Source organism: Arvicanthis niloticus, chromosome 14 (genome assembly GCF_011762505.2).
Source record: "Arvicanthis niloticus isolate mArvNil1 chromosome 14, mArvNil1.pat.X, whole genome shotgun sequence".
NCBI classification, from domain to species: domain Eukaryota; kingdom Metazoa; phylum Chordata; class Mammalia; order Rodentia; family Muridae; genus Arvicanthis; species Arvicanthis niloticus.
In genome coordinates, this window is record NC_047671.1 from 30,085,249 (window position 1) to 30,098,617 (window position 13,369).

Below are 13,369 nucleotides of genomic sequence, written 5' to 3' on the forward strand. Positions count from 1 at the left end.
TCCTCTCCTCCACCTCTGCCCTCTCTCATAAACATCTGTCCATCTCTCTATAAATATATTCAGACTTGTATTTACATTTACATTGGAAATCTCCTGAAACATTTTTGGGGAAGTCTGTATTCGTGATGTATAGCTGTGATTAATTTTAATGCAATTATTCATTCATATACTATAAAGATGGTTCTGTTTATTTTCTAGGAGTGCCTAGTACTTTAAAAATGTTAATCCTCCTTGCTCCTAGAGGTGTTGCAGGTGTGACTGCTGTGCCACATGTTCACCAGTAGGTGGCATAGAGGAGAGAGGCTGTGTTTATGCTCAATGTTCTGAACTGTGATCTTCTGAACGATTAGAAGCCTAAATCCCTGACAAAAGCCTGCCTGGGATGACCGTCATCTTGCAGGCCTTGAGGGGAGTGTGCCAAAAATGCCAGAGATGACCTCTGTTTGCTGCCATATTACATGAGTGGGATATTGCACTCAGGAGACTACTCCTGAGATGACCCCACTCAGAGACCCCAGGCACCACTATGAGGAGCGAGTAAGTGGTGGAGAAACATAAGGTTGTGGGTACAACGAAGAAAGGCAGAACTGAGGCAAGGAATAGCCTGATGTGGGTAGCCAGTGATGCCACCTGGGACCATAGTGGGGTTCTGATCTGTGCTGCCACTGGGGGCCACATCTATGGCCTGGCCCTGTGGCAGCACCAAAAGCCAGGTGGATACCCCTGGTCTAGGTTACCTCCTAGTGACATATGTCTAAAGGCTGTACAGAATTGAAGTACCTGTGAAATTCACAAAGAATCAATAATTTTTTTTTTTAAGTGAACCTTCCTTAGGGTTTGCTTTTGTCCTGAGTAAACTTGTCCATCTGAGTGATATGTTGGTTTTTGCTGCTTTCCTCAGTCAGGAGTGAGATTGTGTGCTCAGGAAAGTTTTCCACAAACAAAGCCGATGTAAGTGATGTAAGTGCAGCTGATGCAACTTTCTGTAACCCATTGTCCTGATCACACATCGCTCCATCTCGTGTTTTGTCTATGTTTACTGTAGCGCTGGCTTCTTTAGCCTTGAAGCATTTAGAATGGTGGTGCCATTTCCCCTTTCTCCCACACGTTCTTTCATCATGTGATCTCGTCTGCTTTGCTTCTCAGCAGCTTCCCACAAAGATCTCTCTACTTGGGATGCTTTCCATCCCTCCCTCCATTTCTAGAATGGATGGTTCTCCTCCGAACACCTGTGCCTCACATCTAAGAACTGAGCAGTGGTGCAGGGTGCTACCCGAATATGTTGTTTACTGTAGCAATTCAGTTTCCCTGGCTTTTAGAAATCAGTTAGAAATTAGTAGAAACCTTCTAATACATTTCCAACATTTAAAAGGATAACTACAATCTGCAAAGCAAATATCCTAAGTGAATCCTTGACCATAAAGGTCAGTAACGGTTGTGAACGTTATAGAGGTTTATGCAGTCACTGAAACTTTTTACTAAGGGAAAACAATTCATCCCCTTTATGTATTGGTATACAGGTTTTCTTAGATAACATAAATAGGCAAACTTTCTCTTGAAGAGCTAGGTTTATAGTTCTATGGTTGTCTAGTTGCACCCTATTCGGCTTCTTAATCTTGCTCCATAGAGCCTTCCAAGGTAATGGGTTTTCTTGTGTGATAACAAAATATCTAAAATTGGGTAGTTACATAGAAAAGATATTTATTTAGCTGACAGTTTTGGAGGCTGAAATTTATAGATCAGGTGGCCATATCTGTTGGGCTTCTAGTGATGACCCTGTAGGCTGTGTCATTCTATGAGAGATTAGAGACAATAGAAAGAGGAATGATCAGAAGATGCCAAGCACAGCCATTTATTCTCCCTAGAATAAACTGGAGTCTAAAAGGAACTATACATTCTTTCTAATCCAAGAAAGGATATCTCTTTTCTACTAATGCCCTGCCTCTGAAACATTCTAACACCTCAACATTGTACCCTGGAAACCAAATGACCCGCACAGGCATCTTGGAGGAAGAAGACACACCACATTCAAACTACAACCAATCCATGCTGCTTTTCTACAGCTGATGCTTCACCTTATGGAAAGGATGTTTTGTGGTTCTAGATTAAAGCCAACACTGGGTCCCAATGCCCCAGTTTCTGGCACACTGCTCTCCACACTGTCCTTATGCCCTGCATTTCAGGTAACTCCTCACATTTCTGTTCAGACTGGCAGCCCTTTCTGTCTTTGATCGTGATGGTAACTCCAGAACTCTGCTCTAGTCCAGCTGTTGGGTATCATTATTGGTTCCTGTGGCTCTGCGGAATTTATTGCGAATCTTTTTCCATTTCCATGGCTGCCTAACAATTCAAAGGGTGTGGGAGTACCCATTTCCCTGTTCTGGCCTTTTATAGTTTGATATTTGTTTGTCCCTTTAATGTATTTTTGAGAGGAAGGGAATATTAGTACATGTATTTTCATTAAGGTTCCTTTGATTGGAGTTTACTTTAAAACAGTACAACAAAGATTGCTGGGCTGGAGAGATGCTCAGTGGATACTCTTTCAGAGGACCTGGGGTTTGATTCCCAGAAACCGCTGTTGGCAGCTTACAACTACATAACTGCCATTCTGAGGAACCTGATGCCCTCTTCTGGGCTTTGTGGGCAGCAGGCACAAACATAGTGCACAGACATAGATGCAGGTAAAACAGCCACACACATAAAATAAATAATAAAAAAAAGTAAGACACTCAAATCACAGATTAATGAAGATGCTTTTATTGAGTTACAAGATAAATCACATAAAAATAAACTCAGTAAAAATTTTTTTACCATTCTCTGAAAACTAGAATCTTTACATAAAAGTATTTTAAATGATTCAACTGTTAATTACTTATGTATTATTTAAAATCTTCAATATTAAGGCAAGTATTTTGTTACTGACTGAATCTTAAAATTAATAAAATATCAGCTAAGTTTATATCAATCAAAGCAAATCTAAGTCTTAGTAAACTCAAGGAAATTCTGCTTGAGAAGGAAACACAGCCTATGCTGAACGTTATTTCCCCATCTCCGCTTCAGAGTAAATCATCACATTCCTGACAGAGTCAGGTGGTAATACTACGGCCTGTTTGATTTTACTTCCCAAATGCATTCAGAAATCATTGTACTTTGAACTGTAGTCTACCTCTGACCTCATACTATAAAGCTCATGCTGCTTTCTGGTGATTCTGGGCAGCAACTGTGAGCAGCAGCCTCAAGTCAGCCTTGCCACCATGAGGCAAACAGCTCCTACTTCACGGCTCACTGTGCTGAGAAGGGTGGGCTTTGGATGCTTGGGTATACAAAATGCATGCTTCATGTACAATTTCTTTCAATTCATGAAAAGAACTCCTCCATGTTTGTCCACAAAGAGGTCCATGAATCTTCTGTCACCTTTCCCAGGAAGCCATCAAAGTCCCATAAATACAGTCTTAAACTTTAAGCTCCTCTGACATTATCTGATTATAAATCTGTTTGGTCAATGGAACATAAGATTTTTTCAAATTATCCATAAAGTAAAGTGGGTCAGAAATCTTCAGCGGATTAAATCCTTCTTCCATCAGTTGTAGCTTCTTTAGCTTGAATGTCCCTGTTGTTTCCATTTTGTCCTAGGAAATAATTACAGATATTACCAGAGCAAGTTATTAGTAGTCATTGTAAGTTATTAGTATTCATGTCTGAGCAAAATGTTGGAAAAAATAGGCCATATCTCTTTATCGTATTCTATATCTAATTAAAATGTTTATATTTATTATTAATTTGACATTAGAAATAGAAAACATTTATTTATCTGTAAACTTTATTGAAATGTTATCTTACTGCATAAATAATGATTAATGTGACCAACAAATTAAGCATGTTTGAAATACATATGCTCTCTCATGGTAGTACCAAACAATATTATGACTATATGATACTGTAATAGGAGTTAAAGTTACAAAAGGCAAAATTTATGATACACGTTTTCTCAGGAGGCTCTGCTAATTTGTGTCTCTAGAACAGAACAAAAGGACAGGGTTGGATGTATTTCAGCCGTATTGAGTATTATTACATTTAAAATTTGTGTTATGGGCAAAACTACCTTGTTAGAAATGTCACAGAGCAGTTGGTTTACTCAAGTGGTCAGAAGTTTTAGTTCTGCATTTTCTCAGATTATTTATTACTATAATTCATTTGTTATAAGATTTTTTGAGGTACAGTATTACTGTGTAGACCTTCCTAGCTTCGAACTCACTGTGTAGACTAGGCTGGCCTCAAAGTCAAAGAGATCCACCTGCATCTGTCTCTGCTCCTTGAATGCTAGGATTAAAGGTGTGTAGTGTAAGTCCTGCTACATAAATACTTTGAGATCTGAGAATGTTAGGTTAATTGTACCAAATGAATAATAATCATTAACTGTAATGGACAATGCTTTGTTTAGAAAATTAATGATATTAAAGTATTTCCTAAATATGTATAATGCTGACCCAGTCTTCTAGACTAGTTCAATGTCAAAATATTCTGCTTCTGAGAGTGAATTTTAAGTTACATTGAGATTAAAGTGTTAAAACATTACCTTTTAGATCTGTATTCTATTCCATGAAGATACATTTCTCATGAGATAATCAAGGAAAGATGGAAAGAGTAGACTTGGCTACAAAGGACAAGGCAGATGGGTATAGCTATTGGCTCCTTCCCCCCATTGGCAACTTGCATGACACCTTCTGGTACCATAAAATCAATCCTCAAGAAGGAGGCTTTCTGCTCAGATACTCTGGCTCCTGTGTCTACAGTATATGGTCTCTTAAGGAATAAGGACCTATCTACAACCTGTGAGAGGCAACTAAGGGCAACAGCAAGAGTCTACAGGGTTTTAGGACTCTTGGTTTTCCTGACCAGCAACCAATAAAGGGCCCATGAACTACAAGGGGCAGCATGGCACAATAACCCCAAGAGTGCAGTAAGGACACTCAACATTTCAGTGGCAACCAAAGGCTCAGTAATTGGATTTAAGAACTTCTCAAAAAGAGGACGACTATGCCTTGTACTAGAAGTGTATCCAACGACTCAGAGCTAATGAGGTCCTGAATCTTATAAGGTTTATATCAATTGCCACCTTTTAATTCCCACCTGCATTCTAAACATTTAGTTATACCCACAGATAAGTGTAGCTCTTACCCCTCAACAAAAAAACATCTCTTGCAAGAGATAAAGACCATCACAGCTATAATTGATCACAATGCCAAAGCAGTGATCATGTCACCTGCGTCACCTGCCCCATCTACAACACAACTCCTGCACCTAAGGCTTAGAGAACATTTCCAAAGGAGGAAGAAGAAAGGCTGTAGTGCGATATGCATCAGTAAAGCCTTAGTGTCAGGAAGTGAAATGTATAGTAAAGCCTTTGTATCTGGCTTGGAGTGAAATGTTTGAGTAAAGCTTTTGCTATGTTTGGATCATTCAGTAGAGGCTGAAAAATTGTTCTGTGACTGTTTGAACCTTGAAGGAATGTTGTCTCTCTAGAGAATCTTTACTTGGTGCTATGTGAGAGGTGCAGCTGTACAAACCTTGGTCCTAAGACACTGGCAAACCTGGGGTTCTTACGTTTGACTGTGGATAGCCATGGTCAAAAGGTAGCAAGATTTGTATGGGTTGTCTGCTCTCATGGGCAGCAAGGGCAAGATAACTTTGGTAGCTGGAACCTTTCCCAGGCCCAATTAGCCTTGTACAATGATTGAATAAAGTAACAGGAGTGAGATAGCTGGGTGTCAGTCTTTTCTAAGAGGCAGAACCCCCAGAAATGAAGGTTTTAGCATCTTAGTGAGCTTCTTTCTCTACTGTAGCACCTACGACCAACATCGATCAATAAAAGATTGTACGAACCAAAGGAACAGGATGTCTGTTATGAGATTATATCACCTAGAAATGTCAGGGAAGCTATACTTATGAAGTCTCAACAACATGGCTGCCTAAGCAAGATCTGAATGGGAATTATATCAACAAAGGAAATCTTATAGGGTCCCAACCCTAGACTAAGAACTATAGGAAACTAAGGAATGCTGAGGAACGGACAAAACAGGCTTTCCCAAGAAGGAGTCCCCTAATTGGTTAACCAACACCAAATGGTCAGCCCTGAAATATTATGTACATGGATAACATTATATCAGATGAGCAGGTTGTAATTATATATTTAGGAATGCATATTATATTTAATACATATATTTTTATTTGTATATTTAGGAATATAGATCATGCTATATTAATATACTAACAATTAAAGAAAGAAGTTATATGGAAGCTATACAGAAGATGATGTATAGAAAGGAAATGGAAATAACATGTAAGTACATAAGTAATATGGGAAAATTGATAGTTATCTTAGATTGTGCTATCATGATTGTGTCAGATGTGCCTGTGTTAAGGTAGGTAAAAGATACATGGGCTATCTGCATGTAAACACTTGGATGTTGACCCAGTGATACCCTCTTTTAGGCAAATAGCTCCAACCATCATCATAATATATGTGCAAGAAACAGTTTTGACCTGCCACCCCCACTGAGAGCATCACTTTGCTCTAAGGTCCCATGTGAAGAGAAAGAGACAACTCCACAATCAGGACAAAAACCCTAGCCCTTCATCATGCTTCCTTCAGATGCAGCTTCAAACACTGTGCCCCAAAGCATCAACTCCACGTTTCTCTGATTTTTATTTTTAAAGTTATCCAATATAAATAAATGGGCACATTCTCTAAAGGAGAGAAGGGTACTTTGCTAGTGACCCACCTCTTGGTTCTGGCTCCTATCTTTGACAAGAAATTTTGAGGTTGTAAAATTACCTGAATTCTTAAAAACCGTGGGCAGGCATAAGCTGGTAGAGATGTTACCACTTGGTCGTACATTTTTTGTAAGTCTAAAGACTTGTTTGGTTTTAGAATAACAGAAGTCATTCCCGCTTTTCCTTCATAACCTGGGGAAAGGTCAAAATAAAATCCATGTATTACTAGGTGAGTTTTCAAAATCAGTCCTGTCAGACAGACTGCCACAGAGATGCCCATTCTACATTCTATTCCAGAGGTGACAGTGGGGCAGTAGCATAAATTGAGTCTGTGTCTTTCCCTCACGTATGATTTAATCACTAGAAGTAACTGAACTATAGGGATGATCACAGTTTGCCTTTGATTGTCCGTCCGACAGAAACGAGACAGGCTGGATGGAAGACAATAAGTTATATATAAAATTTTCATCATACCAACACAAATGCTAAGACAGAAATCTTAGGGAAAGCTAACTATAGCCTAGCAAAAATGTGCGTTTTAATTGCTAATGAAAAAAAAATCACGGGGAGTATTTGAAGTTAAGAGAAGTAGAAATGGCTATTTTCTTTTTATTAATTAAAATGAATGAAAGTTAAGTTCCCATTGCTTACTGCCCACCATGTGGTTTGCAGACCTCAGAGGGCTGGCCCATTTCTCCAGTCCTCAGGGACAGTTTCCCAGTCTGTTATCTCCTTCCTCTGCTGCTAAGTAGACATTTCAACCCCTGGCCTCCCCTCTCTACCCCACAGCATTAGCAAGGAAACACTATCATTTGCATAAAAGAACACAGTTCAGGTACATGTGGTATTTTTAAACATTTAAATTAGAACATGTTCCTTTTGAGTGGAATAAGCCAACGCGTGTCGTAACAGAAAAGGGAGACCATTGGAAAGATCAGCTTCAACTATTTTCAAAGCACATAAAAACATTAAAATCCATCCATACCTTTTTTTTTCTTTCTAATGTGTCCATAAAGTTTGTTAGCGTATGCAAGGGCATTGCTTGTCAAGGCAAGATGAAAATATTTTTAAACATTAATTTTAATATGCAAAATTTTAAATGTTGATTTAGAAAGTGATAAAAACCTAAAGAAGCCACGCATGGGCGTTCTCCTGACAATTCTCCAAGTCGACCACAGCCACATACCTGGCACAGGCACACCATACACATTTGCTTCCTGTATGAAGTCCAACCTCCCAAGCATATCAGCGACCTCTGTGGTTGCGACATTTTCTCCTTTCCACCTAAATGACAGACAGATCCTTAAGAGCACAGGCATTTGAAGAGCCAGCTCCTGCTTTCAGTTTCAGTGACTTGCATTTGGCTCTGTGAAGCACCTAGTGGCCAAAAATAACTAGTTTCCAAGCAAAAGCCACGTCTACAAAAGCGTTTCGTTCAGAGTTCAATAAAGTCAGCAGCTGTGGTTTGGTTAAAATAACTTAAGAGTTTTATGGGTATAAATTGTTCACTGTAAAATACTTTTAAGAGAGCTGTGAAACGAATTGATGAGAAGAGAAATTTATCAGCACAAAATCACTACTGTGTGCAATAATAAAAATTAAGTTTAAAACTTTATCCTTGGAGGTAGGAATTTTAAAAAATACTATAATTACATCAGCATTTTAAACAACTTTACTTTCTGGGCATTAACACATCCACTTCTGCTATTTTAATGAAGACAATTCTATATGACGAAAATTTAATATACTTCTTATTTATTCCCTATTTGTCTATTCACTCAAGCCCTTGCTAAATACTTACTCTATGCTCCTGACTATTTTATAGCCATTGAATAACAAAGTAAAATAAAATTTTATGTAGGCTAAGACAAACTTGAGAAATTAGAAAATAAAATGTTAAAAGAAACGGGAGTGGGCGATCTCAGTCTCAATATTTTGTCATTACATCAAGAATCATCTCAAGACCGGTGAGACATGTTGGTGAGTAGTGAGGCACTTGCCACTGAATCAGAGTTTAATCCCTGAAACAGACATAGTTAGAAGGAGAGAACCACCTCCGAAAAGTCACATGTATAATGTGGCATTTTCACTCTCATCCCCACCTCCAACAGGGAAATATGAGATAAGGAAGAAAGAAAAAATGTGATTCATTTACACAATGGAATACTAATCAGCTATTAAAATCAAGAACATTGTGAATTTTTAGTCAGATTTATGGGACTAGAAAATAGCATCCTGAGTGAGGTAAGCCATACCCAAAAAGACATGCATGGCATGTACTCACTCTCTTCTAAGTGGATGTGAGCCATAAAGTACAGGACACCCACGGTACAGACCCAAAGAGGCTAAATAGCAAGGAGGGCACAAGGGAGGAGGATGCTTAAATCTCACTCAGAAGGAGAAATGAAACTGTCTTCAGAAGTGGACGGAGGGAGGGAACTGTATGGCAGAGGTGATGGGAAGGGTAAGTGGGTATCAGGTGTAGGGAGAGCCAAGGAGAAGGGGAGGGGAGCTTACGTGGAGGGGTCATGTGAAGGGGGGACTGAGAGGAGGGGGGTTGTGATTATTATGTAAAGTGAATAAATGAATTAATTAGAAAAAAAGAAAGAATAATATCTGCAAAATAAGATAAAATAAAACAAAAGAAATGACTTTAGACCCTATGGCTCTTCTGTATATCCCTAATTCTAGCTTCAGGTGCTGCTTCTACTATCATATCCTAAATGTAAAGTTTACTGATTGGGTATAGTTCATTTTTTTAAAGAACAACTATGGAGTTTGACACCAGAACTAAACCTATAGTACATTTAGAAACAGATGGTGAGCCCATCTTTGTGCGGGGAATCATTGTGGAGCTGAAAGGACCCTGAGTGTCCTGAGTTATCAGGAGCAGGAGCTTCCACTTTCCACAGAAGAGGGATTCACAGGCACAGAGCCAGCTGGGCATCCAGTGATGCCATTCCTACCTGAAAGTGTCTCCAATACGGTCCCAAAAATACAGAAAGTTCTCATGGTCTTGGAACATTAGGTCTCCCGTGTTGAAGTAAACATCTCCCTTCTTAAACACATCAAAAAGCAGCTTGCTTTTCGTGTGCCTGTAGGAGCCAGCATAGCCAAAGAAGGGATTCTTCTTATTGACTCTAGAAATGAGGAGACCAGGTTCTCCTGCAAGAGAAAGGGCTGCTTTAGAAGCCATGTGTTCCAGCAGTGATCAGTGCAGACACCACACACATACCCAAGATATAGCCAAGAAACCCAGCCTTGTAGCTTCCCATTTTCCTTTATATTTGTTTCCATTCTACTCAATGGTGTCTTCTCTTGGTGCCTGCATCCAGCATATCCTTTCACAAACAACCTTGCAAAAACGAACAGCGAAGGAATCGCATGGAAATGAAATGTGAATTTAATTTCTCTTGTACTCTGGGTTGACAGACGAAGGGTAATGTCTCTTGGAATTGCACAGATTTTAACTCAGGTAATACTGAGAGCAAATAACTCAGCAATTTTAATAAGCTGGTAAATAACACTACATACACATTAGTGACCATACCTACTCTACCATAATAACTGTACTTATCTTGAGGAGCAATTGTTTGAAACTGGCATTACAATTCTAATTTTATTAAAAGAACTAAAGTCCAGAAGGGTGAAATCAACAGTTGAAATCAGAAAAAGAAATAGGTACAGAACTCAAAATGAAGCCTTTGGAGCAAAGAACCCATGAAGTAGGCTGAACCAGTTAATGGTTTATTCTGTAATTTCTTGACAAGGGAGGGCATTAGAAAGAGCTCCCGCCTCATGACAACACTCGCACGCTTAGATGTTTATCTGAAATCATTATTCTAGTCAGGTCTCTCTAGTCGAGGTTGTGCTTGGTGATCAGCAAGGCAAGGTTACATTTAAGGTAAAGGAAAGCAGAGATCACAGTAGCAGCCTTAAAGGTCCGTGTCTACGTTCTTCTGGATTCGCTGCAGTGATGGATGAAGTAGTCACAGGGCTCTTGACTATTCCTGCCTCTCAGCCACTGTACACTGTATTTGTATCCCCTTACCTCCCTCTGGATAAGGACACATGCTCTGCTCCAGCAGAACTCCACTGCTTCTTTCTCATCATTTTCATCCTCACTAGCCCCGCCACTGCTGGCATCATCAGTTACACTGCACACATCACCGTAGCATCCCTGTCCTTAGAGCCCTGCATCGGCATCCTCTCATTGTCAGCAAAAGCCTCTAAGAAAGGTCTCCATGATAGCTCCATCTTACCAATGCAGAAAGGGAGGCAGACCAAGTAATCTACCCAATGTCACACTGCCGTCACACAGAGGAGCTGGAGTACACGTTTCAGAACAAGGTCCACATGCCCTCAAAGGCTCACACACTCTGTGAAGTTTGTCAGGCTGCATTTAATAGTGCAGAAATTTTAAAGACCCCTTTCTTCCTCACAAACTATACTGCTTGTTTTTACTTCTCAGGGTTTAGGTACTAGCTTTTCCTCTGACAAATTATTGTAAATATTTTACAAGTCACGGTGTTCATGTCTTTCCTGATGAGGCATAATTGACATAATGAAGGGACAAAGCTATAACAGAAAACAAAGTGCAAGAGCTCATCACGAGGACTCTGGAGTGGGCTCAGTCAGCATTTTTAGAATTGCTGAAGTTACATAAGCACCATCCCAAGATTTAAGTTCTGGTTTCAGATCTCATGATGCTTCTAAACAACAGGCTAAGAAAGACCTCCAGTTCTCCAAATTCTCCAAAGGTTTACTTTTCCTATTTTTATTAAATGACTTATTGTTTATTTTTATTTTATGTGCACTGGTGTTTTGTGTAGCAGGATACTCCTGCATGTATGCTGAATCTCCTCGAGCTGTAGTTACAGGCAGTTATGAGCTTCCATGCGGGTGTTGGGAACTAAACCCAGCTCTTCTGGAAGAGCAGCCAGTGTTCTTAACCTCTGAGCCATCTCTCCAGCCCTTATCCTTTTTTTTTTTTTTTTTTCTCTTGGAGAATGTCTGTGGAGTTGAATTAAGAAACATTTGAAAATGTTAATCTTATTATTTTTGTGAGCGCATGTGTGTGTGTGTGTGTGTGTGTGTCTGTACATGCCAGTGCAGTTGAGCACAGGTGCCCTCACAAACCAAAGGCTCAAATCTCCTGGAGCTGGAGTTACAAGCAGTTGTGAGCACCTGTGACACAAGTACTGGGAAGTGAACTCTGGTCTTCTACAAGAGCAATACCTCTGTGTCATCTTCTTAGACATCCAGCAACACTGGATATTCTGAAGCTTGGGAGATTATTAATACTTTCTTTTATAATCTTTCCAGTAGCAGTCAGACAAATAGAACAAGAATAAAAGAAAAGCAGGTTTACAACTTGTATTATCACATTGAAGCAAAGATCCAGGAAGTCATGTCAAGTGTAGGTTGAGGCAGTATTAGGTATTGCCTCATTCTGGAATTTGGGTTACATTTACATAGATAGTATCTGTTCATTTCTAAGTGCATAGCTTTATAGGTTCTGTTTTCAATGATGATCTGCAGGTAACTGAGGCCTTTGTTTTCATCAAAATTTCTAAACTGAAAACTTTCAGACAGTCTGCCTTCAGAGGAATAGAAGGGAGAAGAGAGGAAGGAAGAAGCCAAAGGTTTGTACATATCCCTTAGTTGTCAACACAAGCCTCATGAAATAAATCATGTCACCACTGATTTACAGAGGAAGGAAACGAGTTTTAGATCAGCCAGTCTGGCCACAGCTGCCTGCTCCTAAGTGTCAAAACCAAAACGTAAAGCAGAGGTGGCCTGACTGTTCATTGTACCTAGGACAAAACATTAATTTAGTATTATTGGTGATGTGTGATGTAGATAAGGAGAAATAAAAGCCAAAGAGATGCCACTTAACTATTTTACAACCTAATTAGGGCTCAACATCCAACAGTTGCATTACACTACAAGATAAGTCACATTCCGAACAGTCATTCTTTCCTGAACTCAGCACCTGTGGATTCAGGTTCTTTGCTTAAGACAATGACTTCGTAACTCGTCTTACCTTTTCTCACACGGTAGCACCAGCCTTGTCCGTTCCTCAGTGGTTCATCTTTCTGAAAGTCATACTTTATCAACTCAAAGGAGAAAAAAAGCTGCAAACCCAAAGTGAAGAATAAAATTGAGCATTCGGCTATTTGTGCAAGAACGGGATCTGCTAACAGAATCTATGTTCAATTTAAACGAGGAATCTTTTTACTGACAAAAAAATTAAACAAAGGCTTGAAAATTGACGTGGGAAGCACTCGTAAGCAGACCTCTCTAACTGGCACTCATTTTCATTTCCTCTAGCTTTGTTTCACCTTAACACTGCTAGGCTTTACCCTCAAAAGAGTGAGAGCGAGTTACAGATGGTACCCGGCTCTGGTTCATTCATTATTCTAACCATGGGCAGGAGGACCCATTTCACAGTCTTTGAAAACATTCTCTCTAGAGGGAAGTTTTAAACAGAACTAAGACATGAGGTATGAATATCAGGATTTTTGTTACTGTTGATTTCCTCTGGGCCTCCAGAAATATGACCAACTACCTAAAAACTAGAGTAACTTGAACC

General features: G+C 39.5%; 1 protein-coding gene and 1 non-coding gene across 2 annotated transcripts in view; one reads left to right on the forward strand and one right to left on the reverse strand.

The window, feature by feature from the left end:
• Positions 1 to 230: 230 nt before the first annotated feature.
• Positions 231 to 362, forward strand: LOC117720235 (small nucleolar RNA SNORA17). Its single transcript, XR_004608268.1, has one exon. It is a non-coding gene; the product is annotated as a small nucleolar RNA SNORA17 (small nucleolar RNA).
• A 2,379-nt stretch (positions 363 to 2,741) lies between these two features.
• Positions 2,742 to 13,369, reverse strand: part of LOC117720115 (long-chain fatty acid transport protein 6-like) — a 39,114-nt gene continuing 28,486 nt past the window's right edge. Inside the window, exons 5-9 of the mRNA XM_076913053.1 lie at positions 12,821 to 12,911; positions 9,741 to 9,939; positions 7,961 to 8,058; positions 6,836 to 6,966; positions 2,742 to 3,629 (exon numbers count right to left, since the gene is read on the reverse strand). Of these exons, the coding sequence (XP_076769168.1) occupies positions 3,453 to 3,629; positions 6,836 to 6,966; positions 7,961 to 8,058; positions 9,741 to 9,939; positions 12,821 to 12,911 (696 nt within the window). The 3' untranslated portion in view covers positions 2,742 to 3,452. The remainder of the gene's footprint in view (positions 3,630 to 6,835; positions 6,967 to 7,960; positions 8,059 to 9,740; positions 9,940 to 12,820; positions 12,912 to 13,369) is intronic.